The sequence below is a fragment of the Medicago truncatula genome, chromosome 5 (assembly GCF_003473485.1).
Source record: "Medicago truncatula cultivar Jemalong A17 chromosome 5, MtrunA17r5.0-ANR, whole genome shotgun sequence".
Lineage (NCBI taxonomy): Eukaryota > Viridiplantae > Streptophyta > Magnoliopsida > Fabales > Fabaceae > Medicago > Medicago truncatula.
This window is the reverse complement of record NC_053046.1, coordinates 17785461-17812484: the sequence shown is the minus strand read 5'-3', so window position 1 is coordinate 17812484 and position 27024 is coordinate 17785461. Positions and strand designations below refer to the sequence as shown.

The 27024-nt window shown below is 32.1% G+C and overlaps 3 protein-coding genes across 3 annotated transcripts; all 3 read left to right on the top strand.

The window, feature by feature from the left end:
• Positions 1 to 2281: 2281 nt before the first annotated feature.
• LOC11417568 (mitochondrial Rho GTPase 1) lies at positions 2282 to 9584 on the top strand. The gene is made up of 15 exons (XM_003613724.4): positions 2282 to 2368; positions 2464 to 2700; positions 3953 to 4085; positions 4455 to 4604; positions 4715 to 4891; positions 5076 to 5324; positions 5454 to 5522; positions 5625 to 5680; positions 5959 to 6040; positions 6292 to 6503; positions 6591 to 6660; positions 6824 to 6936; positions 8141 to 8291; positions 8938 to 9124; positions 9314 to 9584. Exons 2-15 carry the CDS (start codon positions 2486 to 2488, stop codon positions 9418 to 9420), a joined length of 1971 nt encoding a protein of 656 aa, XP_003613772.2. The 5' UTR covers positions 2282 to 2368; positions 2464 to 2485; the 3' UTR covers positions 9421 to 9584.
• A 4497-nt stretch (positions 9585 to 14081) lies between these two features.
• Positions 14082 to 14639, top strand: LOC112422057 (uncharacterized). The gene has a single exon (XM_024784779.1). It carries the CDS (start codon positions 14082 to 14084, stop codon positions 14637 to 14639), a length of 558 nt encoding a protein of 185 aa, XP_024640547.1.
• A 4269-nt stretch (positions 14640 to 18908) lies between these two features.
• Positions 18909 to 23887, top strand: LOC11418055 (uncharacterized). Its single transcript, XM_003613720.4, has 8 exons — positions 18909 to 19067; positions 19152 to 19462; positions 20518 to 20589; positions 21362 to 21429; positions 21619 to 21775; positions 22056 to 22139; positions 22245 to 22334; positions 23490 to 23887. Exons 2-8 carry the CDS (start codon positions 19184 to 19186, stop codon positions 23610 to 23612), a joined length of 873 nt encoding a protein of 290 aa, XP_003613768.1. The 5' UTR covers positions 18909 to 19067; positions 19152 to 19183; the 3' UTR covers positions 23613 to 23887.
• The last annotated feature ends 3137 nt before the right edge of the window (positions 23888 to 27024 follow it).

Below are 27024 nucleotides of genomic sequence, written 5' to 3'. Positions count from 1 at the left end.
TAATTTCTCCTTCTCTAAATATAAATTTTCAGTTTTAAATTGATATAGTTTTTTGATAAGTCCATCAAAGATTGTTATTATTAAACTCCAATTTGTTTTTAACCTCTATCTTCTCCTTTGTCTTCTATCGACTTCTTTCCCAGATACACAAGGCAATGTTTATTCTGTAATTTTTTTGGCCACTAAAAAGAAAAATCCCAAAGATCGGAGAAGAAGCTTCTCTCCATTATAAACAGGGGTATTAATGAAAAAATGAATCATTGAAGCTTTCTCTCTGTTTTCTTCGCAGTTTAGAGAAGAAGAAAAAAGGTGTGAGACCCATGTTGGTTTAGTCTCTCGCCCCTATTTCTCTCGTAATTCAAACGAAAGAAATGGACAGTTTCTTAGCTATTTCTCTCATAGACTATTAGTGAGAACTTTCTTCCCTCTCCACATTTCTAATAAACATGTGTTTTAAAAAAGTGTACATTCAGAAGACATATTTTGTTTACAAATGTAGTTTCAAACGGTATAAACTTAACATTTGTAGAGTATATATACATGTTCAAACCCATTTTTGTAATTTACACTCCAAAAATTAATTTTGAATCAAACTATCCATACATATTTTATATAAAAAATATCTAGACATAAATTACTTCAACTCATTTTTTAATCAAAATCATTTTTTATATATGCTGAATGTTATCAAAATCAAAAAAAAATTTCACTGGTGAATCCAATACTAACGTAAATGTCTTTTTTTATTATGTGTTTAAAGATACTAATATAAAAAAAAAAAAAAATATGCTAATATAAATCACAACAAAAAATGTTAATAATATTGACTCAATCACTAAGAAGTGCATTCATTTAGAAGGTTGTAGGTTCAATTCTTGTTGATGCTCTTTGAGTATTGAGGCTTGAACCGATACTCTACTCTATTGCTAGTCTTTGATTCTATACTTAATTGCTAGTCTAGATCACATAAACTTTTCTTTTAAATCAAAAAATTACAAAAAAAAATAATTTAATTAGTATACATCAATGTAAAATTATTTTACACATACATCTAATAATATATTATAATATCATTAATGAATATGACAAAGTATGTGCTTTTAAACACATTAAATCATGAGAAAGTCTTGTGTAGGCACAAGCATTTAGGTGCACAGACATAAATCAAAAAAATTAAAAGATAAATAAAATAATCACATCAATCAATATCACTTTAATCATTTCATAGGTGTGCGTGAGCCTAAATGTGAGGTGTTGGTAATTTGATCAAGGAGTTTCTCTTATTATACATGAATGATTGCACATGTAAAACTTTTATGCATCGCCCCTATTATATAAGGGTTAAATATATTTTTGGTCCCTATAAATATACCAACTTTTTGTTTTAGTCCCTCTAAAATTTTCCTTCAACTTTTAGTCCCTATAAAATTTTGAACCACTGTTTTTGGTCCCTATTGTAAAGTAAATTTTAGGATTTTTTAATGAAATTGTACAAAAATGTGTAGAATATTGTAAAAACTTTTCCAAGAAAAAAATTAGAATTTTTTAACCGAACATAAATTAAATATGAATTTTTAACCATAAAAAATATATAAATTCATATTAAATTCAAGTTTTGATAAAAAAATTCTAAAATTTTTTTTTGAAAAGATTCTTATAATATTATGAATTTTTCTTCAAAATTTTATTCAAAAATATGAATTTTACATATGAGTTTACTTTAAAAGATAGATAAAAAATGAAGATGAAATTTTTTTTAGAAACTAAAAGTTGAAGGAAAATTTTAGAGGGATTAAAACGAAAAGTTGGAATATTTACGGACGCCAAAACATATTTAACCCTTTATATAAATTAAACTCAAAAGAAATAGGGTTAATAGTATTTTACCCCCTGTAATATAGGTCATTTTCAGTTTTCCACCCTGTAAAAATTTTTGTTTGGTTTTCGTCCTTGTAATTTGAAGAATTTTGGTTTTGGACTTTCATGAATTTTGACAGTACAAAATCGGCGATATGTCAGGGGGCTAAACCGAAATTCACTCAAATTAACAGGGGGGTTAAACCAAAATTTGCTCAAATTTTTGGGGCATAAACCGAAATTTTCTCAAATTACAAGGGGCGAAATTTTCCATGAAGGTCTAAAACCAAAAAATCTTCAAATTACAAGGACGAAAACTAAACAAAAAATTTTACAAGATGAAAAATCAAAAATGACCTATATTACCGGGGAAAATCGAAAATGACACTATTAACTCAAAGAAATAAACCTATAAAGAGTAACTAACTAACTTTTCTAAGAGAAGGGCAAATTGCGTGATTCAGTAACAGTTGAAGCGAAAGTCCTACACAGCCAGTACCTACAATCTCCGGTAAGGGTTTCTCTAAAGTCCTTCGTCTTTTCACTCCAACGCAATTTCACCCTACTCACTCACTCACTCACTCCTTTCGCATTTTGAATTTCTAGGTTTCTTCTTCCTGCATTATCCATGCTGAGAGCTTCATCTAAATCCGTCCAACCACACGGTCATCATACCGGAGTTCGTATCGTTGTTGCCGGAGAAAAATGTACCGGTAAATCCACCCTCATTCGCGCTGCGGCCTCCAACAAATTTGAGAAGAATGTCGGCCGTCTATTGCGTCCCATAAGGTTACCTATACATCACTGTGTGGATCATCTGCCAATCACAGTCGTTGATACCCGGTAACTTGACGTTCTTTTTAGCTTCATTTTTCCTTACTGCTTGAAAAAATTGCATGAAAAGAAATGTTCAAAAAGAATAAACAAAATATAGAGCCAGATGAATAATATATGACAAAGAGTTGCACGTGAAAAAAATATGAGCTTGGGCCCACTGAATATTGTATGGTAGATAGACGAAATCGTAATAGTTATCGGAGACTCACACACACACAAGCGGAATAATCGGGGCTAGAAATCACAAAATTAGTTAGTCTTTAACTTTATATGACATTCTCAAATAGGTGTTGCCATTGTTAATATTTCAAAAAGGTCTCTCTGAGCAGTTGGTCTCTATATTTAACACTTATTATAAATTAGTTTCATATATTTTGACAACTTGTTAACGATTTGGTGCTTGTATTTAACCTCGCACTATCAACTTAGTCCATGACACGATGTCATACGAACTAATATGAATACAATTTGACAGAGTCAGTGGCGTTTTTGAAATATGTATGTGCCAGGGACCTATTTGAAAGCGTCCTATAAATTCGGAGACTAATTTGGTAGTTAACTCATTAATTTTATATGTCATAAATATTTATTTGCTTTTAATATAGATTGGGTCAACACCCTTCCAAAATGTTTTCGTCTTGACTGGTTTGACCACTGGTCTAGTTTTTAGAACAGTGCATTTTGCTGGGAGCACTAGTGTTTAATTCTTTAAAAGTGAGAGCTAAAGTTGCTTTTTATTGGTTATTGTGTTTGTTGTGATGGTTTTTTTTCCTTTTTGATTAAATCTACAACTTTTCTTGTTTTGGAGATTAAACAGTAAGCATTATCATGTACCTGAATGTTCTCCTTTTGAGACCAGTTTTGCTGCTTCATTTTTGAGTTCATTACATTTGTTAAGTCAGTTTGACATTATGTTTATGTGATTTAGTTAGACACTTGATATTAAAAGCATGTCTGGTGTGCCGTACTAGTTAGCGTCAAACACATCAAATGAAAATGACATGTAGTTACATTCAATTTATTCCATTTTCAAACTATTTCAATGTTTGTGCCTACATTAGTGCTTCCTAGTTTATGTTTCCTATATACCTAATAAGAAAATACATAAAATTTTACACTTTGCAATCATCATATGCGATTTCAATTTCATACTTATGTTTTATCAAAGCTATTGCTTGGGCGATGTTTACCTTAATTTTATTAGCTTCACTATTTCACTCTATTCTTCTTGTGTTTGTTATTGTTGTTGTTGTTACAGTATTGATGGCAGTGATAGAGTTTTTAAAGAACTAAAGCGGGCTGACATTGTTGTTCTCACTTATGCATGTGATCGGCCTTATACACTTACAAGTTTAACTATATTTTGGCTCCCTCTTCTTCGCAATTTAAAGGTTCTTTTCTTGTTTTTTCTTCTTCTTGTTTTTGCATCTCAAGTACTTTCTATACTCAGCTGCAGCTTCTTTAGCCACCCTTTTTAGGTGAAGAGATAGATTTGAGGAGGGATAAAATTAATATTCTATAAGTGCGGAAGGGGAAGACTCGATATAGATAAAAAAAAAATTGACCAAACTCGATATAGATAATTATAAACTGTTAAAACAGTTACTTTAATCTTTTGTATAAAAACATTTAGTCATATGCACTTGCTTGTGTACATTTGTGAATTGTACACTTCATCAATATAAAATTCACATGATATGTTTGCATTTTCATTTTCAGAGAATGTATGCTTGACATAGATATTTGAACTTCATGAATAGGTCAGAGTTCCTGTTATAGTGGTTGGCTGTAAACTTGATCTGCGAGATGAAAATCAGCAGGAAAATCTAGAACATGGGATGTCGCAAATAATGCTACAGTTCCACGAGATTGAAGCATACTTTGAGTGTTCAGCATATAGGCTAATCCAGGTATCTTTTATCCATACTATTGCAATCAAATTCCTCCTTTTTTGAAATAAATGCTACAACTATATCTGGATTTTGTTTCATGCGATTATAATTAAATTTCCTTGTTGAAGGTCCTTGAAGTTTTCTACTTTGCACAAAAGGCTGCTCTTTATCCCATGGCTCCTTTATTTGATCAGAAGTCACATACTCTAAAACCTCGATGTGAGCGAGCTTTGAAGAGGATTTTTACCCTATGTGACCATGACAGAGATGGTGCTCTTAGCGATGCTGAACTGAATAATTTTCAGGTTTTAATTTTTCCTTATCATATTAAATGTCATAAATGTGGCTTGTTTATTATCCGAGTATTATGGTCTTTGAGTTTGTAACTAGATGAATATAAGTGCTTTCACTTCATGTTATGCTAGGTTATGTTGTGGTAGGTTAACTTTAGTATAAGATTTGTGAAACTTCTAACAATACTATCTACAGGCTGTATGTTTCAATGCTCCTATGCAACCATGGGAAATTGCAAATGTAAAGAAGGTTGTGCAAAAAGAATTGTCTGAAGGTGTGAATGAACGAGGAATTACTTTGACAGGGTTTCTATTTCTTCATGTCCTTTTCATAGAAAAAGGGCCTCTTGAGACAACATGGACTGTGCTCAGGAGGTTTGGATATAATGATGATATCAAGCTTGCTGATGATTTAATTCCACCTTTGAAACGTGCACCTGATCAGGTGTTTCTTTTGAGATGAATTGTGACCTCATGATTTATGTTCTTAGTATGTTATACCTGTTTGTATTCAATTAGTTGACAACATGGAACTTGCATCTTATTCTATTCACGTTGGATTTAATGTCTGCAGAGTGTTGAATTAACAAATGAAGCAATTGATTTCTTGAAGACAGTTTTTGATGAACTTGACAGTGATTTTGTATGTCATCTGTGCTAATGACCCTGAATAATTTCACTTTTTCATGCTGCTCCCCAATCATTTTTGGACATTTTCTCAACTGACTTCATTGTTATACAATAGGATGGGATGCTCCAACCCTGTGAACTTAAAGAATTGTTTTCTACTGCTCCAGACAGGTAGACTGCTTTCCTCATATTTTGTTCCTAGATAAGTTTACTTTATTTTCCACCATTACATGGTACATTTATTTGCACTGTTTCCTTGTATTTCGTCTTAAGTTGGTAATTGGCCAATATGGTGTGTAATCTTTCATATGCTGTGCAATTTTTCAAATGTACACACATGCTTTAAGGATGTGGTATATACTTTTGACTTTGCTTCTTTGTTTTTATGAAGTCCATCAATGAGGACTTTTTGGAAATAGTATTTGATATTTTATGATTTTTAATTGCAGTCCCTGGATTGAATATCCATATGAGGATGCTGTAAAAAGTAAAGCATGTGGAGGACTATCACTCGATGCGTTTTTGTCAGAGGTGAATAAGTCTTTTATCTTTGTCTCTAGTCACTCCTCTTCCTTATATTTTGTTGAACAATGTTTGTAGAAGAGTGGTGGGCTTCTATGAATAATAGTTTGATCACTCAATTTGATAAGTTCTTTGGGAATCAAGGTTATCTCAGTTTTACATGATGTATGACTGTACGTCTGGTCTGTGCATATTTCAGTACATGCAGCATTTAACTTGCATTACCATTGAATTTTATAACATATATGTTTTTTGGACAGTGGGCACTCATGACACTTCTAAATCCAACCTTTAGTGTGGAGAACCTGATATGCATTGGTTATCCTGGTGATCCATCATCTGCGATCCGTGTGACTAGGATGCGAAACATGGATCGCCAAAAACAACATTCAGAAAGAAATGTATTGCAGTGCTTCATTTTTGGGCCTAGGAAGGCCGGAAAATCTGCATTATTGAATTCTTTCGTTGGAAGGTATTTTGGTTGTTACCTTAAAGATTCTGAGTAAACACCGCTTCAATTATTGAGCATCATCTTATTCTTATTGAATTCATGATGCAGGTCATATTCTGAAGCTTACAATCCAACCAACGAGGATCGCTATGCTGTAAATGTTGTTGATATTTCTATGGTAAATGATACTCGATTGAGTTTGACAATAGCTTATAACTGTGACAGAGAAAGACATTTCATTTCTTTCGCCTTTTCCTGCACCAAAGTCTTCATTTGATGTATTCATTTTGTATATATTGGAATTACATCTTCCAATTCACGGTTAATCATTTTGTTTGTAGGAAAACAAAAAATATCTTGTGCTGAGAGAGATTTCTGAAGGTGGAGTCACAAAGCTGCTAGCCAATAAGGAGTCTTTGGCCTCATGTGACATTGCGGTTTTTGTTTACGACAGGTGACCACTGATATTAAAGTTTATTATACTGGCATATCATAGAAGTTATGGATTACCTTTTTTTCTGTTATTATAAGGATAAGTTTCCGATAGGCCCATTGCACTAGAGGCTGGTTCGTATGTGCAGTTACAACATGCCCTGTCCAAACCTGTGGTATGGAAAGTTCATGAGAAGAGAAATAGAAAAGGGGGATTCGGGAAAGGTCATTGGCTACATGGAAGAATAAGAGTGTAAGTTGACGAGGGGATTGTGGGGAGCGTGATGTGAAGGAGAGGTGGTTTTTTTTTTTGTTTTAGTTATAAGAATTAGCGGAGAGAACGAAAGAGTTATTCATTTAGGTATTTTGCTTGTTGTGGTAGAGGCAGTTTGTGCACTCTGAAGGATCACATCTCTTGGCAGGGAATCCGTCAATTTCATGAGTTTCTGTTTCCTTTCCATTCATTAGTATACACCTTTCTGCAATTTCTATTCTACTTTATTATCGCTATTTCACTGGTTCCTAACAGTTTCACTATTAAATTATTACTTGGTGCCTTTGGTGTATATAAACTAAAAAATTATAACTTGTTTCCGTGGATTTTTAGCTCATAATAAGCAACTTTTCAACATCCGAAATCAAAAGCATTTAGAAAAACATCATTATGCATTTGGATGAACTTCCTAAAACAACTTATAGGTTGTAGACCACAAATTCTAGTTTGATTTTTCAAACTAACAATTGTGAATTACCCCCCCTCAAGTCTCTAATATAAACAAAAGTACCTAATTTTTCACTAATTAAGAACTTTAGTTAACTAAAATTAATGTATTTCCTACATTGCCCTTCATGGGAATGTGTTCCACGGGAACAAAAGGGTTGTTGGAAAATAAAAACTATCTTAACTTAGGGATGACATCATTCAGCAGGGGTGAAAGCAATTAAAATTATTTATATGTAAGAGCATCAAACTTCTTTTGTTTGTTTATAATTGAAACCGGAAGGAGTGCAAACATAAGCTTCAATTCAAACTAACTTAAACATAAGATTTATAAGTCATTATGTGTTTGCATGATATTCATTATGTTCAAATGTACAACTCATCTATGGGCTTCTAAGTTAACTTTAATTTCATGTTAGTCTGGACTATGGACCACTCATACTAAGCACCAGGAAAAATGTTGGTTCTGTAGAAGAGCTTAGCTGACTAGATATTCATCTTATAGGTCTGATGAGTCTTCATGGGATGCTGCATATGAACTCTTGGTAAAAATTGCTGAGCATGGAACTTATACTGGCTTTGAGATGCCTTGTCTTATGGTGGCAGCTAAAGATGATAAGGATTCATTTACAATGGGTATACGAGAAACGACTGGGGTATTTTTCATTAACTTATTCATTTTCATGTTCATATATACATGTACATAATTCTACATGCATATTGTTTTAAATAATTGTTGGATTGGTTAGATAAGCAGATTGACAGCTAGTTTAATTTTTCTTGTTTCGGTTTTTGTGTATTGTGATGGTTTTTTGAGCATGGACATTTTACTGTATGTCATCTTTGAATGGTAGTATTAGTTAGCTAAGATTTTGGAAATACTGCTATACCTCATTTACATAAATACTGATATACTTATTTCAAGCTGAAGTTTGATTCGGTTCAACAGATAATCTTTTGATACGTTAACTGTGATTGCTCTGTGAAGCTTTATTAGTTAGACAACTTTCACTCTTATTACACAACCTTCACTTTCATGTCCATTTAAATATAGGTTTGTGCTCTGATATACGTTCAATTAATCTGTTAGTTGCATATTGTAGCTAGAAACCTGATATTGTTGGTGTTCAGTTTATGACACCTTTTGCATATGATCTGACTATATTTGAAAAGTTAAATTTCTCAACCTTCCTGGACATATATAATCTTGGCATATGTTATTTCTTGATGCTGAGAAATTTCCAACTTCCAAGCAAATGCTTTATCTCGGATCAACTGTTGACCTGCCAATATTTTTTGTAGGTTAGTCAAGACATGGGGGTCGAGGCTCCTATTCCAATCAGTGTGATGTCGGGAGATTTAAACGATGTATTCCGCCAAATTGTAAGTGCTGCTGAGCACCCTCATTTAAGCATTCCAGTAACTGAAGCTGGAAAAAGACACAAGAAGTTCCATAGGCTCATAAAAGGATCTCTTCAGTTTGTTTCAGGTATATCAATTTTAGATTTTACTTGTTAGTTGTTCATTAAGTTCCTTTTGACTTTGTATATTAGAGTTTTTCAATCTTATATGTGCTAAATAAAACGAGCCTATTAACCTGTTTAAATTTTGGGTTGTGTCATGGTCCATGAGTTTCTCTCTTTTTGTTTAATGGTTTTATCTTCGCATCATACTACAGTTGCAGTGGCCGTAGCGTTTGGTGTGGCTGCTGCCAGGAAGAATGCTACTGGACGGAGGAATGCTGCTGCGCGAAAGAATGCTGCTGCGCGAAAGAATGGGTCGTAATCCTTACCTTCATCTGGATAATATTCTCTTTCGAAATAGAAAATGTTACTAATATTTATTTTGTTAGAAAAACTGAACTTACGACATCTTTTATCACTTCAATCTCTATATTTATTTTCTAAACTATCAAAATATTGATAGCTATAAGATTTTTTGTCAACAAAGTCGGTCTGAAAATCCCACTCAATAATCTTATTATGTGAAAATTGTAGAATTTGATGTGTTCTACAAATATGCATTGGATTTGGAATTTGAGAAGGACATTAAATCTTAATGAGAATATGAATGTAAATGAAATGGATTTGTATCTCGAGGAGAATTTGGAGAAGAAAAGTAATAACCCTTTTTATTTTTATTTTTTAAGGAAATAACACTTTTGATATCTTGAACTTGTGGAAGGTGAATTCCAATAAATATCCTATTGTTGGCCAAATATGCATCTATCTACTATTCCTTTCGAGTTTGCTTTCAACACTGAGATGTAAAATGCTAATTTGTTTATGATAAACGATATTTGTACTATCATTTTATGATAAGTTTTACGATAACTCTGTTTGATATTTTTATTGTGGTCGTACTCTCTCTTTTTTTATTGATAAAAAAACAATAAAGAGAAGAAAAGAAAAAAAAAAGTGACCATAATTTAAGTATGAGAGAAAAACTGTCCAAAAATTATAAAAAAAATGGTTGTATAAATATCACTTTTCAATTGTGTCAAATATAAAGTTTGTTGAGAATGTTAAGGAGACATGTCATGTGTAATTAGACATTCTATTAATATGGAATTGTATGTATAGAAGATTGTTTTCGATCAAAGTGATATGTAATTTGTTGAGTACAAAACAATTTTAATTAGGTTTTTTTTACCACTGTAGCACTACTAAAATAATTATATACCAAAATACCACTGTTTTTAAATTATATACACCACTACCATCCTTTCTTTTTGACTTTGACAACCATTCCATTAAATTAGTGACACGTATTTTTTAAAAAGTGGGAGAAAATGTTTTAGTTTTGTTTTTCATGTAGAGTTCTATTTCTTTTTGTTTTCATATTGTTTCTTTATTCTTTCTTCTATTTCATTTTCTTTTTATCGTTGAAAGTTTTTAAATTTTTGTTAATTGTTTTGTTATATTAAAAAATGATTAAAGTTCTTATTTTATTTAATCATTAATTGAAGTTTTTTAATTATTAATTTAAGTTTTCTAACTAATTAAAAATAAAAATAAATTATATTTTTTGAGAAGTATTAATTAGAATTTAATAAAACAACCCACTTGAGACTTAGGAGTGTTATATTTTTTGAGAAGTATTAATTAGAATTTAATAACTTATATACCAATCCACTTGAGAATTTATTTTTTCTCTCTGGTGTCAATTTAGGTGGGCTAATTTAACTTCTTAAAAAAAGAAATTTAATAAAACAATGTTTCTTTTTATTAATTTATTTCATGTTCAAAAATATAAATAAAGCTCCTATTTTAAAAAAGTTAACTCTAATTAAATGATTAATTAATTAAACTAAATATTAACTAAATCATTAAGCTCCAAATTTAATTAAACAATTAATTATTCAATTAATGATATTTCAACTAAACTCAACTAATCAAATTCAGATCAACTAATCAGATTTAAATCACGGATTATGCTGACGTAAGCGCTTATGTTAACATTATCTTATCGAAATCTCACTCAACCAATCAAATTCAGATCACGGATTACGCGCACGTCAGCGCTTACGTAACATTATCTTATCGAAATCTCATTCAACCAATCAAATTTATATTACGTATTACGCTGACGTAAGCGCTTACGTCAACACCATCTTATCTAAATCTCAGTCAGCCAATCAGATCGCATTTACAGATTACGCTGACATTGGGGGCATGTAACGCCCTCTTTGAATTATTTGATTTAGTTGATTGTTTTAATAGGTTTAGAATATATTTATATGATTATGTGATTTATTAAGTGACTTATTTTAGTATTTATGTGATTTAAATGATTATGTGGTGTGTCGTTATTTTATTAAGTAGTGTTATTTTATTATTTAATATAATAAGTCTTGAAAATAGAAATAAGATTAAGATTGTGGGGCTGTTTTGAGAATTTAGAGAGTTTAGTGGATTAAGTGGAAATAAGATAAAATAGATGGGAAGAGATAAATAGGAGAAACTAGGTTTAGAATTATTTTTCATGTACAACCAGTTTTGGAGAAAACAAGAGAAGCGGAGAACCAAGAGGGAGAGAGACCGTCGATCATCTAATCTAATGTAAGGGTGAAACTAACCTTCAATAATTCTGAGTATATGATTCTGAAAATTGGATTTAACAGGTGGTAGGTTGTAGTTCTGAAAATTTGGGAATTAGGTTTAGAAGTTGTAATTGGTTGTCTTAATTGTAGAATTGATTGTTGGAATTAAGATGTTAATGAGTTAGGGTTGTGAAAAGAAGTTAGAGTTTTGAAAAGAAGTTAGGGTTGCGAAAAGAAGTTAGAGTTTTGAAGAGAAGTTAGGGTTTTGAATTGCAATTTGATTGTTGAAAGTGTAGGTAATCCAATGAATTAACATATGAATTGATGTTCAGGTTGTAGAATAACAATAGGTGATGTTTCTTATCAAATTTGGGAGTTTGTGTTGAATCTAGTGAATTAAGAGTGATTCTTAAGTGAAAAACGCATTGTTAAACTGATTTTTGAACTGCTGTGAAGCTCAAAATCGGCCACCGAGTTTCCAAAATCGGCCACCCATTTCTGAGCTGATTTTCTAGCTTTGGTTCGACGAAAATCGGCCACCGATTTCTGTCAGGAAAATCTGGAAATATTCGCAATTTTCACCCTTTTCTGTTTTGAATTTGCTTTCGATGTAAACATGAAAGTTGTAGATAATTGAGTTAGCTTTCCAATGGCTTTGGTTTGACTTGAAAATGATTTTTAGTTTTTGAGATATGATAAAAATACTCCGAGGAGGTCTTAGTGAAATCTTATGAAAATTCAGCATAACCGTTTCCAAGTTAATCCAAAACTTATAGAATAATTCCAACCCTCAAAACTAGAAGTACTATGAGTTCAATTAAGGTGTTTAAGAGTATTTAACCCCTATTGTGAGTTGATCTTGGGATATGAATGGTAGTTGTTAATAAGTTATAGACTTACAGAGAGTCTGAATCAAATGATTAATGATTGTTGGTTAGTTTAAGATATTTATATAATGATAAAGACGTTGATATGAAGTTCTAATTGTTATATATGATGATTATTATTGATGGTGACTTGCTGCATATGTTTAAATGATATTATCTTGCTGTTGTGAAGAATTAATACCATTAAGATGTCTAAGTTGTTAAGTTGTAAGATATTGATCCAAATTATTGGAGTCATATAAGATGTCTAAGTTGTTAAGTCGTAAGATGCTGAGTCCATTGCATACTCATTTAAGTTGAGGGCTTGATGCCCTGTAATGTATATTTATACATATTATGTTGAGGGCTTGATGCCCTGTAAGTTGAGGGCTTGATGCCCTGTGAGCCTATTTACGCTTATACGTTAGGGGCTTGATGCCCTGATTGGTACCACATGCATGATTAAGAAATTGAAGTTGCATATGTTGAGTTCAAGTTGTAGAAGTCGCATTGTCGTTGTCGTTAAGTTGTCAATTGTCAATGAGTTGTTAATGAAGAATTAAGTGAAGTATTAATATTTATTAATCGTGGTTGTTTATTTGTGTTGTTTATATTATTATGAGATGATGATTATGTTGTGTTGTTTATATTATTATGAGAAGATGATTATGTTGTGTTGTTTATGTTATTATGAGATGATGATTATGTTGTGTTGTGTATGTTATAAGATGATGTTTATGATGTGATGATTTATGATGTTATATGATGATGGTTATGCTTTGATTATTATGTGCTATGTGATGATGTATATAATGCGATGAATATGAAGTTAATAATGAGTAGAAGTTGATTGAGTTATTAATGAAATATTATAAGAAGATTTAATGTTACTAATTAATGAAGTTTAAGTTGTTAAATATTTTTGATGAATTATATGCTTATTATTATTGAATGTGAAATGTCACCTCATCTGTTTGGAAATGTTGCTCTTCGTATGAGTAACTTGCAGGTGATCGAGTTTAATCTGCTGTTAGATTGCTGTCGTGAGTGGACTATCTCTCACGTGTGTCTTTAGGTGCTCTAATACGTAACGGGATGAGAACTTTGTTGCATGCTTTTCTATTCCTTACGTATTACTTTATGAAGTTTATGAATATGTTTTTAGACTGGATTTCTATAAGATATTTATGATGAGGCCTTCGTGCCAAAGACTACTATTTTTAGATGTTGAATAAATTCCGTTGCGAATTATTGAATTAATATGTTGTTGATTTTTGAAGGATAATTAGTTAATTATTCCATTTATGATTTTTATGAAGCGTGACATTTCGTTTGCGATGATTACTCTGGTTATTTTAAATGAAATTTTTATGTTGAAAAAACGGGGTGTTACAGGGCACATGACAACTAACATTTTTGAGTGCTTGAACAATGTACTAAAAGGGGTGCGCAATCTTCCAATCACGCCAATTGTCCAGGCAACCTATTACAGATCTACTGAACTCTTCGTAAATAGAGGGAGTAAGGCCCAATCAATGATGGCATCTGGTAAAGTTTACTCAGATGTAGTCATGGATAATCTTGCCAAACAACGAGCGATATCAAATACTCATCAAGTATACATTCACAATCGGGGACATAGTCTTTTCAGTGTTCAGGAGCTGCTTCGTCCACCAAGCGGCCGACCAACAGTAACATTCATGGTAGACCTTGACAAAGAATGGTGTGATTGTGTTGAATTTCAGGCATTACATTACCCTTGTTCACATGTCATAGCTGCTTGTTTAAAAATTCACCATGACTTCATGATGTATGTGTCTCCCCGTTACACATTACAATATGTTTTCAACACTTACAAAGAGGAGTTCCAACCAATTCCTCTTCAATCCTACTGGCCGGAATATGACGGAGTTGAATTGTGCCACAATCCAGCCATGCGGAGGGATCCAAAAGGCCGTCCACAATCTGCTCTAATTCATACTGAAATGGATCTAAGGGAGAGTAGTAGACACCCAAAGAGATGTAGTATTTGCAGGAACGAGGGATATAGCAAGAAAAAATGTCCCCAAAATGCTAATGTTTCTGAAAGAAATTGACTCGTTGTTATGTATCAATTTCATCTATTAATATACGGTGCATCAGAATGTCAAATTAATGTCATCGAAAATATAATTATAAGTCTCCATTTTTATTTTATATTTTTCTTTAATATCATTAATTAAATAACTAATAGTATAATTAAATTGAAACTCAATTATTTAATTAATAATTTATTTTATATTTTTTTAATATCATTATTTAATTAAATTTGAATTTAATTATAGTTTATTAATATAATAACAATACATAAAAATAGTAGTGCATTCGTTCAAAAAAATAAAAATAATAGTGCATATAAATATAAAGGGAAATGCTTTTTCCCACGACTAGTAAATCAACGAAAACCAAGAATACATAAGCACCCCATGTTTTCCGCCAAACAGTCATTTTTTGTTTGTATTTTATCAATTAAAAAAATACCGTTCAAGCCGTGTATTACACATTGTCGTGGAATTCGTGGATTTTTCTTTTGTAGGAAATAACACTGCTCAAATATAAAAGGTGTGCCACATGATTGAAGAAAGAAAGAATAAATTATGCTAGTGATGTGCCAAGTGTCCAAATTCTAGTGGCAATAGGGTCAAATCAAACAAAAGGGTGGTAATAGTATACATAATTCAAAAAGGATAGAAAATTGGTAGATAATTATTTTAATAATGGTACAGTAAAAAAAAAAAAAAAAAACCTTTTAATTAAGTGGCATAAAAACAATAAATATGGTTTAGTGGGACCTAATTTAATTGAATGAGTTAATTACTCCATCCTTTTCTTTTTTAGGTGTCTCTTTTGAAGAAAAAAAAATTGTTTCTATTTAAGTGTCACTTTACATAGTTAAATGGAACATTAAATGTTATTTTACTAATATTACCCTTATTTATTATCGTGGAGTAAGAAATATATGTAACTAGTATAGTGACCTGTGCCAAGCACGGGGAAATAAAAAACTTTTTTTGATCAAGTGTATAGATTTTATATTATGTTATCTTAAAGTTATATAAGTATGGTTATAATTTGAATTTGATATGGAAAAAAGTATCATCTTAATTTTGTTAATTTTGTATATATTTAAAAATATCTAAACATTGCATATAACGATTAAAGTATTTGGATTTATACTTATACTAATTATTTGTAGTATAAGATGTAATTATTGTTAAACTTAGCATATGCAATATTTTTGCAAAAATACGCGGACGTACTGTATATTATTATTTGTTGACATAATGTATTATATTAATCATAAAAACTAAAAAATTGTATTTTTTTTATATAATAGTCACTGTCAGATGTATACACCTAGTCTGTGAATGCAAATGTTAAATTTTTTACGGGTGTGTATAAATATAGTTTGGGCTACAGAAACGCCGATTGTTATTTGTTTTTATTTTTTACAAAACCAACGGTCTAATGTAAATATTGTATTTTAGGGTAACAACGAATTTTCACCCGATCGACAAACAGAACCAGAGCTTAAATACTCTTTCTCTTCACCTGGAATCAGTGACATCATATATTCGTTAACATGCTCAACAGAATCAAGCGTTGGTGCGAGTATTTCCCTTTCTTGGAAAAATAGCGGGTCACCAAGGTTATCATTTAAATCGAGATACACAATGTCTATAAGTGACATCAACGGATTTGTTGTGTCCGATATGAGCAAATCTTCAGGAATTTCTACCTTCATTTCACCATCTCATCCGAAGCGCCGTTGCCTTCTCTAATTGAGAGTATCCATTTGCCAAAATTAGCAATTTATTCCTGCTCTGCAGGTACCAAAGATGCACCCAATCCCATATTAACAGTAAGCCTCAACACATTACAATAAGCTCATATCTTTGATGAACTGATTGAGGCATCAACAATATCATGCCTCGTTCCTTTTCGGATGACATGCAATATCTGCCTGAAATCACCACCTAAAACTTTTGTCTTTCCACCAAAAGGTCTAAACTCGTTTAGGGGATCATTCTTGGACATGATATACGCATTGATCGATCAACTGCCTCAAAACACCATCGGTGCATCATTGGAGCCTCATTCCATATTATCAACTTTTCTACATGCACCATGTCTTCCCTAGGACTATCCTTTTCCATCGTAAGCGATGATGCCTCATTAATCTCAATAGGGACTGTCAGCGTCGAGTGCGCGGTTCTTCCACCAGGTAAGAGAAGAGCCAACGGGCAATGTTTTGCCCTTCGATCTAATAGCAGCCGACAATGTTTTCCATATAAATTTTTTTTCGAGGACCACTGTAACCATATAAGAAAAAGAAACCACCGTCGTTAGAACCAACAGACTCCATGATCTTGTCATGCACACATCTTTGTTCATCAGTCAACATTAGTAACATATCAGCGTGTGTCCTTTTCAGTTCATCTTTGTTGTAATTTAGCTCATCAACGATAAGCTTGTTTGTGAAAGTTAGCATATCTGTTGCGTTTAGCCTGGGCATAGATTTTAAGTCAGTAATCGACCGTCCGTTTTCCTGAAGCAGCATTTCAATTTCAATCAAACACAGGTTCTTCAAGTCAACGTCACTGATACGTAGATCTGCATATTAAATGTAAAGTCACAAAATTAATATTAACACCTTTGCATGCATATGTGTGCACGTTGAAGAGAAAGAAAAAATATTAGCTTTATATGAGAGTCCGTTATATTTAAACATATCAACCTAAAAAATATGGAAAATGTTGAATGGTGTCGTAGAGTTAGTAACTCTTAGTTTGTTCTTTACCATGTCCTAAAAAAAGTACCTCTTAACTCCTTAAACTACACTAATCAGCCTTTATTATATCCTAAAATACACACCCCTCGAAAACAACCTTGTCATCAAGGTTGGAATGTGCTAAATTTCTTAATGTGTAATAGTCTTCAAATGTATCACCCTTATCCCTATTTTTTATTAGTGAAGTACTATTTTGATTCTCACTTTAATTTGAACTCTTTGGTTCCACCAAGATTATTTACTCCTAGCTAAGTCCAAAACCTATTGATTCTTCTAGTGTCTCTTTTGCTACTTTTCTAATCTTATATGTCATCTTGTTCCACGTATCATTTTCGCCTGACTCCTAGCTAAGTCCAAAAAAAAAACCTTTTAATTAAGTGGCATAAAAACAATAAATATGGTTTAGTGGGACCTAGGGGTGGGAATAGGCCAGGCCAGGCTTTGATAGGCCTGAGCCTGGCCTACGAAATAAATCACAAGCCTAAGCCTGGCCTATGGCCTATTATAGGCCGTTTTTCTAGGCCTGACCTATTTAAAAGCCTGGACTGGCCTAAAAGCCTACTTACAGGCCTACTTCACATTAAGGCCATCAAATAGTTCATTTGGCCTACTAAATAGGTTAAACATGTCTTAAAGCCTACTTAAAAGCCTATTTCACTACAAGTAAATTTCAACTAGATTAAAGCCTACATAAAAGCCTATAACAACAAAGCCTATTAAGGGACTAATAGATAGAGAAAAAGATGTTTATATTTTTAATATATGCAATTATTTTAATATAAAAAAATATTTTTTAATAAATAAGTATTAATAGGCCGGCCTATTAGGCTTAACAGTCTTTTTTTGAAGCCTAAGCCTGGCCTATTTAACTAAATAGGCTTTCCAAAAAGCCTAAGCCTAGGCCTATCTACTAAACAGGCCAGGCCAAAACAGGCCAGGCCGTAGGCCCCTATAGGCCGGCCTGGCCTATTCCCAACCCTAGTGGGACCTAATTTAATTGAATGAGTTAATTACTCCATCATTTTCTTTTTTAGGTGTCTCTTTTGAAGAAAAAAAATTGTTTCTATTTAAGTGTCATTTTACATAGTTAAATGGAACATTAAATGTTATTTTACTAATATTACCCTTATTTATTATCGTGGAGTAAGAAATATATGTAATGAGATATTAAATAAATAAGATTATTATAATAAAAATAGAAATTATTATATCAAAAGTAGCAACATTTATTGACCGTCTTAGTTTGTGGAAAAATGTCAAAATGTGACAATTAAAAATGAACAAGTAGTAGTTTAGTGGGTAATAAACTGGTTCTAAAAAATCCAGAAGTCCTAGCTCAACTGGCAAAATGCCGAAATTGTTAGGCCGGATGCCATGACCGGGGTTCGAACCCCGGTACCTCCACTTATGTGTGTGAATTTATAATGGCTTTGCCATTTCGTCTATCTACCAAAAAAAAAAAAAAAAAAAAGAAAACTGGTTCTAAAAAGACCAGTCGCACGTGTATCGACAAACTCAAAGCATTCGATGAAGCGTGAGAGTGTAAACGCGTAAAACATTTACACCATACCATACCATACCCCATTCCACGCCACTTTCCTCTTTATCCAATTTTCTTAGATAACATTTACATTACACACACTCTTTCAATTCTTCTACTTTCTTTCATTCTCTCTTCAATTCAAACTTTTCGGTAATCGCTTTCTATCTCTTCTTAATAACATCTCTTTTTCAATTTTAATTTCAATTTCAATTAATCTTTAATTTGAATTTTTAGGGTTTTGATTTGTGTTGATTTTCCAATTCCCAATGAGCGATCACTTGGTAGTCATCGTTGACCAACTCGACCACCCAGTTGTTCCTGTTGACCAACAACCTGCCCACCTTCCTTCCGATCCTTCCCCATCGCCATCTCCTGCCACTGCCGATGCCGGATCATCTGGATCTGGCTCGGCAGTGGATCGTGATGGCGATGATTGCGGTGATGAGGAGGAGCCTCTGATCCAGATGGTTGAGTGCCGTATCTGTCAGGAGGAGGATAGTGTTTCCAACTTGGAGACTCCCTGTGCCTGTAGCGGTAGTCTCAAGGTATTAAAAATTTGTCTTTAGTGATTTTCGTTATTTTTTATGTTTTCTAGGATTTTTTTTTTTTTTTTTTTTTAAGGAATGTACTGTATGAATTGAAATGTATAAAAAGATTTTTTTTTTTCTTTTTTTCCTTAATTGTAATTAATTTTGGATGTATAAATCAATGATCATGTATGATTAGGTGCCTCTTTGGATTGGCTTATTTTTTACCTTACTCTAAGCAGCTTATGCAAATAAGTAAGCTTTTGTGTATTATTTTATAAGCTTGTCAAGGTAGTTTATGGAAAAACAAAAACTTATCAATTAACATAAAAGGTTATTTATTTGCATAAGCTATTTTCCATAAGCTAAAAAATAAGCCAATCCAAACGAGCCCTAATATGATTGAACAATTTGAAAAATGGCCGGAGTTGACACAAATGAGATTGGTGGTTCGCTCTGACCTTGTATAGGTTATGAATTAGTTTCATAAAAAATGTGAATAATGGCCGATATTTTTGTGTTATTTACTATGAAGAACAGACACCAGATGACACTGACACAGATGTGGATAATGATTAGAGAAAGTGTAAGTAATTGAATGTATTGTGTTGGTGTTAGATACCGGATGCAACTTCGGTCTGAGGTGTCAGTGTTAAAATATTTAACCTTTAAGAGTATGGGTTGATGGAGTTTACACTATCAATAGAAGAGTATGCTTTTCCGTGCTAGAAGATTTCACGTTTTGTGTGCTTTGCATGTATATGCACCTGTTTTCTACATTGATCTGGATGAGTTTATGAAATATTGTGTTGGATTTATTTAGTGTTTTTAATTAACCTAGTTGCAAATTAGATGAGTTGTAAATTGAGAACTGAGAACTGAATGTTCCTGCGAGAAATTGTTTTTTGCTTTGTGCTATTGAGCTGATTAATGCATTAATGAGACAGTATCTATCCCTCGTCTTTAGCTGAAACCTGAGAATTACAAAAGAGGGTGGAAGAATATTTTTATTTCTTCTATCTCTATTTTTAGTCTTCCTGAGTTTTGAACTGTTGGTATTTGGTTTTGCACAGTATGCTCACAGAAAGTGTGTCCAACATTGGTGCAATGAGAAAGGAGACATCACTTGTGAGATCTGTCATCAGGTATGCTGTTTTGTATGATAACTTTAATTTTCCTAATCAGTTATCTTTTTGTCGGTGATGGAAAATAATGTGAATGCTTATTTTTTAAAAGTGGCTAGTTTTATTAGAGTCTATCTCTTGTTTAATACCCTCTTTCCTTCGCATCGTATGCATACGTGCAGGCATCTAATTGTTTTTGGCCTGCCGCCCACTGATTTCAGAACAATCATTGGTCCTCCTTTTACTAACAATAGAGCTTTCTTTGCTTTAAGTTCTTTGCTTGAAGTTGAGCCCAAGTCATGTATATAACATATAGGATACAGCAGTATAACATATGTTGGTTTAAAATGCTCCATGCGATGTTGTGTCCACATATGAGAGCTCTATTGCAGCCAATGGTCCTTGTCTTTGGCATCACATTTCAAAACCACTTTAGGTTTGTAGACTTGTGTGGTTTATGGCAAAAAATCAATCTATAAAAATTATCCTGATTTTCAGTTTTGTTAGGAAATGGGATTTAAGGATGATGCATTTGTTATTCGAGTTCTTGACTTCTGTGTTTTGTCTATGAAAAAAATATGGGGGGAACAAGGAATTTTTAGGCATTTGCATAACTAAATTATACTTCAAGGAAGTTTTACAGTTTATATTTTTAGATTGTAACTTTGTATCTTGTGTGGTTTTTTCTTAACCTTTTGAATTGAACCCAATGCTTAATATCATTTCCTAATTATATTATTTTGTTCTTGTCTCTGACGTTGCCTCTTTTTTCTTCTGTGCATGTAATATTCAGCCTTATCAATCTGGGTATACTGCCCCACCACCTCGCCCTGTTCCTGAAGAAACCACTATTGAAATAGGGTAAGTTGATATATATATATATATATATATATATATATATATATATATATATATATATATATATATATATATATATATAATTGAATAGAATAGCATTTGATTGTGTTGCATTAGTTAGTATGGTGATCGGTGATTTATTCATTGACATTTTAAACTTGTGTACTTAATTTGTTATGAACTTTCTTGCAGAGGAGGCTGGACATTATCTGGCTCACCCTTGGACTTGCGTGATCCTCGACTTTTAGCGATTGCAGAGGCAGAACGTCAATTCCTGGATGCTGAATATGATGAGTATGCTGCTTCTAATGCTAGTGGAGCTGCATTTTGCCGCTCAGCTGCTCTAATTGTAAGGCTTTATTAACCTTGCCTTCCATTTTACAAAACTCTATAATTTGGTCATTTTTATTTGTTGTGGCAAATGCTACTTGACTGAAGGTTATTCTAAGCTAAAAATTGTCGAGCTATTGGCATTCACTGCAACATATATAATTTTTTTCACATTATCTAGTAATTACGAAGAAACCTGATGCTTCACTGCATTTGTACAGTGTTTGTGTTGTCTATATTACTATGCTTGCTTAGCTAGTGAACATGATTTTAATCCGAATTCTTTTTATTTGGTACAGTTGATGGCCCTTCTACTTCTGCGGCATGCACTCTCTGTAACTGATGGTGATTCTTCTGATGATGATCCATCCAATTTTTTCTCTGTAAGTGATTCAAGTCTCTATTATTTAAATTGTTCGCATGCCTACTGTCATATTGATTTCAAATGTGACTGGCAGCCAATCTAATTAACCTACCATCTTCTGCAGCTTTTCTTACTTCGAGCTGCTGGATTTCTCTTACCTTGCTATATTATGGCTTGGGCAATCAGTATTCTGCAACGCCGCCGACAAAGACAGGTCAGTGTTTATTGTCGTTTGTGACCAAATTTGTTTACAGTTTTGTTTAGTTTGTTCGTTGATTTTGTTTTGAAATTATGTTATTTTTGGTCAGAGTAGCCTAGTGGCTAGAAATTCATCTTTATGTTTTGAAATTATGTTATAGGTTCAGTATAAAATGGACCCGTAAGAAAATTATTTCATCATGGATCAATTTTTTTCCACCATTTGATTATGTTATCTACAAGATCTTATCATGGTCCACTCTTACCAAAACCAACCCCAACTTTATCTTTCTCACTGCATCCTCTCTATTCTAACTATGCAAAAATAAAACTGCAATCTTTCTTCTCATCTCTCCCTCTAAATCCAATGGTTACTCATTTATGGTTAACCAAAGTTCAATCCAATGCAACTCATTGTTATGAATAATTTTGGTATTATAATACATACTTTATATAGATCTTTAAATTGAATTTAAACTTTAATTTCTGGAATAAACTAACATCATGTAAACTGGTAAAATTGTTGAAAGCTAGATCGGAACCATTTGTTGGATTTTGTTGTCCCTTTGATTTTGATAGATTCTTTTTAGAATCTTCAAGTTTTCCAGAAGAAAAAAAACAAGAACACAGAAATAAATGACATTGATTCAAGAATTTAAATGCAGTCAGATTCTTTAAAAGATGTTTATAGGTTTTTCAATTCCAGAATTTAAAAGCTAACCAGATTTTTCTTAAGATGTTTATAGGTTTACAAGTAAAAGAGAACAAGAGAAAACTTAATTGATGTTTATAACTTATTATGAAGAAAAGAGAAGAAATTTTTTATTGATTTGAAAGTGGAATGATGTTGGTGAGTATTGTTGTGGATAATGGGGTTTCCAGTGAAAATGATTTACGATTGAAGAATTACAGAAAGAGAGAGAAGGCAAGCGAAAACTTTAAAGGAAATAATTTTATGTATAGGGTGTATTGTATTATTTTGCTTACAAATTAATTAATCCAATGGCTATAAATTTTGATCCATTATGGACCAATACTTAGACTGGTTCAGACTAAACGGCACCTATGTTATATTGGTCTGTTTTATTCTACATACAATGTGTTCTCGGAAAATGCAACACATGCCAAAATATGTTATATGATTTTCTTACTGTTTTTGTATTTTGAACAGGAGGCTGCAGCACTAGCAGCAACCCAAGTTGCTTTTGTTCTAAATTCTGGGCAGCGTAGAGGTCTACACTTCGCCATAGCACCAGGACCTCCAGGACCTACAGTACAGCAGGAACAAGTGTAGTATGTAAAAGTTTTATACGAGACACCATGGCATGTATGCCATAAGAAGAAGGCTTGTTGAGATGCCATCTATTGTTAATCTTGATTTTCACAGCTCTAAATACTTATGTACATATAACAGCGGCGGTAAATCTGCATGTTTCCATTACTATCTATTCAATTTATCGATCTGTGAATGTATTCGAATTTATCCGCTTATATAACTAGTGAGTTATATGTAAAATAATGATCAACGGTCTTCTCATTTTCATTCAATTGAGGATTATTTTGATAGCACACTAATGATTCTACAAAAGGATGGCAAATGGAATTAAATTACATGACCTTTTAATTATACTCATCATGAAAGTATACAAGTTCAGTTTCTAATCTCTAACTAGAACAAATATTAGTTAGATTTTAGCTATGTTGTAACCAATTTTTTTTTATTAATATGACCCATTTCTATTGAGGGTTACGATTATCAGTTATATAAGCAAGAGTCTATTTGATGGTTAGATATAATTTACAACAAGGGTATGTTTGATGGGTTTAGGACAAACAAACAAAAGATGTTAAGTTTTTTGAACAAACAATATATGGCAAGTCTATCATACCTATTGTTGGATTCATGTCTTTGAACACGATATGCTTTCATCTTTCCTCTTGGATAAATGGATTTCTAATTTGTGTTTTGACAGTTATAAATTGCAGAAGTTTTTTTTTATGGATCAGCAGCATAATAAATGTACAATTTTTGGATATATCCATCCAATCATTTTTTTTATGTTACCTTCGAAAAATTGTGAGGAATTAACCATCAACCCATTAAACTTAGTAACACAAGCAAATTTGCAAGTGGAGTGAAAGTTAGTTTATGGATACCACTTGTAAATTTACTCATATAGCTAATTTTAATTGATTGTTGAATAAATTATCCACAATTCTTCAAAGGTAGTTTAGATCTTCCATTATTTATTATCTCTCATTTATAATAACATGTATTGATGTTATGTCAGAATCGGACATCACACACCTCGGATTCGAAACAAAAATTCAAATTTCAATTCAAGGTGTTACATAATTGAAGCAACTGACAGATAGGGGACCTCTCTGGTGGGGACTACAGGGAAATTGGTGTCTAAATAGTTTATTTTGTTCCAATTCTCTCTTTAGAACAGAACAAAGCTGATAAGCATATATTCTAACACACTACTCTAGTGATGATTATAATTCAAGATGGCAATGATCAATTTTAAATCAAAGATAGAAAAAACAAGCTTCTCACTTTAGCTTATGTTTTGGTGACATTCTCTTTGTAGCTTCAACTTTTTCCCTTTCTTTTTGTAAAGATTTGTAGCAGCCAACGAGCCTAATCAGTAACTTTGGTCCCTGCCAATCATACGTTACTCAAATCCATCACATATGTTCCAAACTTGCAATTCATCCTTATTTTTGTTTCTTTTTTTTTTTTTTTATATTTTATATTCATTGTGTTTGTGATAAAATAGAATTAATCCCTAAACTAGGCTAGCTGGATCATGGTTCATCCATGTTCATGACATTGGTCCTAAGCATCTTTAGTGTATGCTGGATATTAAGGTGGTTTTGCAAAAATCATCATGAGTTATTGTAACTTTCAAAAGGTGCTAAAGGTCTATTTGATGTTGTAGTGAAAAATACTTGATTTTGAATCATTTGATTTTGTAAAATTGATTTGATTAAACGGTTGAATTTGAAGTAATTTATGCTTAGATATATTTGCATAAAAGTGAGTTGTCCAAAAAATTTGAGTGTGAAAATCACGTTTGAATTCAAAAGCTACATATTATAGCTTCAAGTTAAAATCAATTCTACTTGAGAACATTCAAATATGTTAAAATTAATTATATGCCTCTAGAATTAACATTAAATATAATGATGGCTCAGTGTGATTCTGACAAACCTATCATATGACAAAACACTCTTAATTCTTCTGATCGTTGTGCATCCTTTTGTTTTAGAAGAAACCAGTTGCTACCTTCACCATAATATCAAACATGCACTTGAATTATAATAATTGTGGGTCCTATTTTTAGAGGAAACCCATTATTACTTTGTCCCTAGTTAAAAGATCCTATTATAGGATAGTATTGTCCCTTTGTATAAGATCATTTTCAAAATAAATGTTTATTGACTATAGTTTCATGAAAATACACCTAATTATATTAAGACAATAAAAATATTGAAAAAACCAAGTCTCGTATATATTAAAGATAAAGTCTGACTAGAGTTTATAAAGAATGACATTTTTCATCTTTTTTTTGTGGTGGACGAAATTTGAACCCTGAACTTTGCATATATTATGCATTGTCCCTACCAACTGAGCTAAACTCACGAGGAGGACATTCCTCATCTTATAAGTCGGGTTTGTAATGTTGAGTTAAACCCAATATAAAAATAGAATATGATATCATAACATATCGATTCAAACGACCCATCATATAAAGAGTGATACTCCTCATCTTATAAGTTAGTTTTATAAAGATGAGTGAGTTCTCCAATATAAAATTCTAATTAATAGATCTGATCTTTTATTCTAATTAAGATGTTTGTGACTCTAGGCAAAAAAAATCAGGTTCACAAAGCTATGGGTCTAGCTTTAACATATAAAATGGAGCCCTTTTTTTTTGGCACTACGATAACACTACTTATTACACTTAATTTTTGTCTTCCTCACACTCACTTATCTATAATGATCTAACTTGATTTCTATAAAAAGAAAAAAATATTGAACACTCCCTCAAATATGATATTTTTTTTTAATCCAAACATTACTTTTATATTAAAACTATAACTTTTTTTTTTTTTTTTCTTTTGTGAGCTTAGCTTAGTTGGTAAAGACAATGTATAATATATGTAAAGTTTGGGTTTCATACCCTGGTCACAAAAAAAATTAGGCTAAATTGTATTTTTGGTCCCTAATTATTTAGGTAGTATCACTTTGGTCCTTAATTAAATTTATTTTGGTCCTGTAACTTCTCTCCGTTACACATTTTGGTCCTTTTCGTTGGTTTTAATTCAAAAACGTTAGGTTTTCTTCATTTTCTTCTGGAATTTTTCTGGTATTCTTGCTGTTGAAGGTTGATGGAGATGATATGAAGATGAAAAAGAGGATAAGAAGATGAAGAAAACTTAACGTTTTTGAATTAAAACTAACGGAATGGACCAAAATGTGTACCGAAGAGAAGTTAAGGACCAAAATAAATCGAATTTTAATTAAGGGACCAAAGCAACATTACCTAAATAGTTAAAGGACCAAAAATATAATTTAGCCAAAAAAAAAATTATCTTTCTTCGTTTTTTATATGGGTTTTGGTTTGGTGGTCCCATGTTTGTTATATTTCCTATTTTTAATCTTTATTTTTTTGGTTTGTGGCATAGAATATGAGTAG

Bases quoted from the DNA above. Each gene is read 5' to 3' on its own strand.
- LOC11417568 (XM_003613724.4), top strand. From the start codon at position 2,486: ATGCTGAGAGCTTCATCTAAATCCGTCCAACCACACGGTCATCATACC. The intron at 5,325-5,453 runs GTGTTTCTTTTG...TAATGTCTGCAG, and splicing joins TGAAACGTGCACCTGATCAG to AGTGTTGAATTAACAAATGA. The intron at 6,504-6,590 runs GTATTTTGGTTG...TTCATGATGCAG, and splicing joins TTGAATTCTTTCGTTGGAAG to GTCATATTCTGAAGCTTACA.
- LOC112422057 (XM_024784779.1), top strand. From the start codon at position 14,082: ATGGCATCTGGTAAAGTTTACTCAGATGTAGTCATGGATAATCTTGCC.
- LOC11418055 (XM_003613720.4), top strand. From the start codon at position 19,184: ATGAGCGATCACTTGGTAGTCATCGTTGACCAACTCGACCACCCAGTT. The intron at 21,430-21,618 runs GTAAGTTGATAT...ACTTTCTTGCAG, and splicing joins GAAACCACTATTGAAATAGG to AGGAGGCTGGACATTATCTG. The intron at 22,335-23,489 runs GTCAGTGTTTAT...TATTTTGAACAG, and splicing joins AACGCCGCCGACAAAGACAG to GAGGCTGCAGCACTAGCAGC.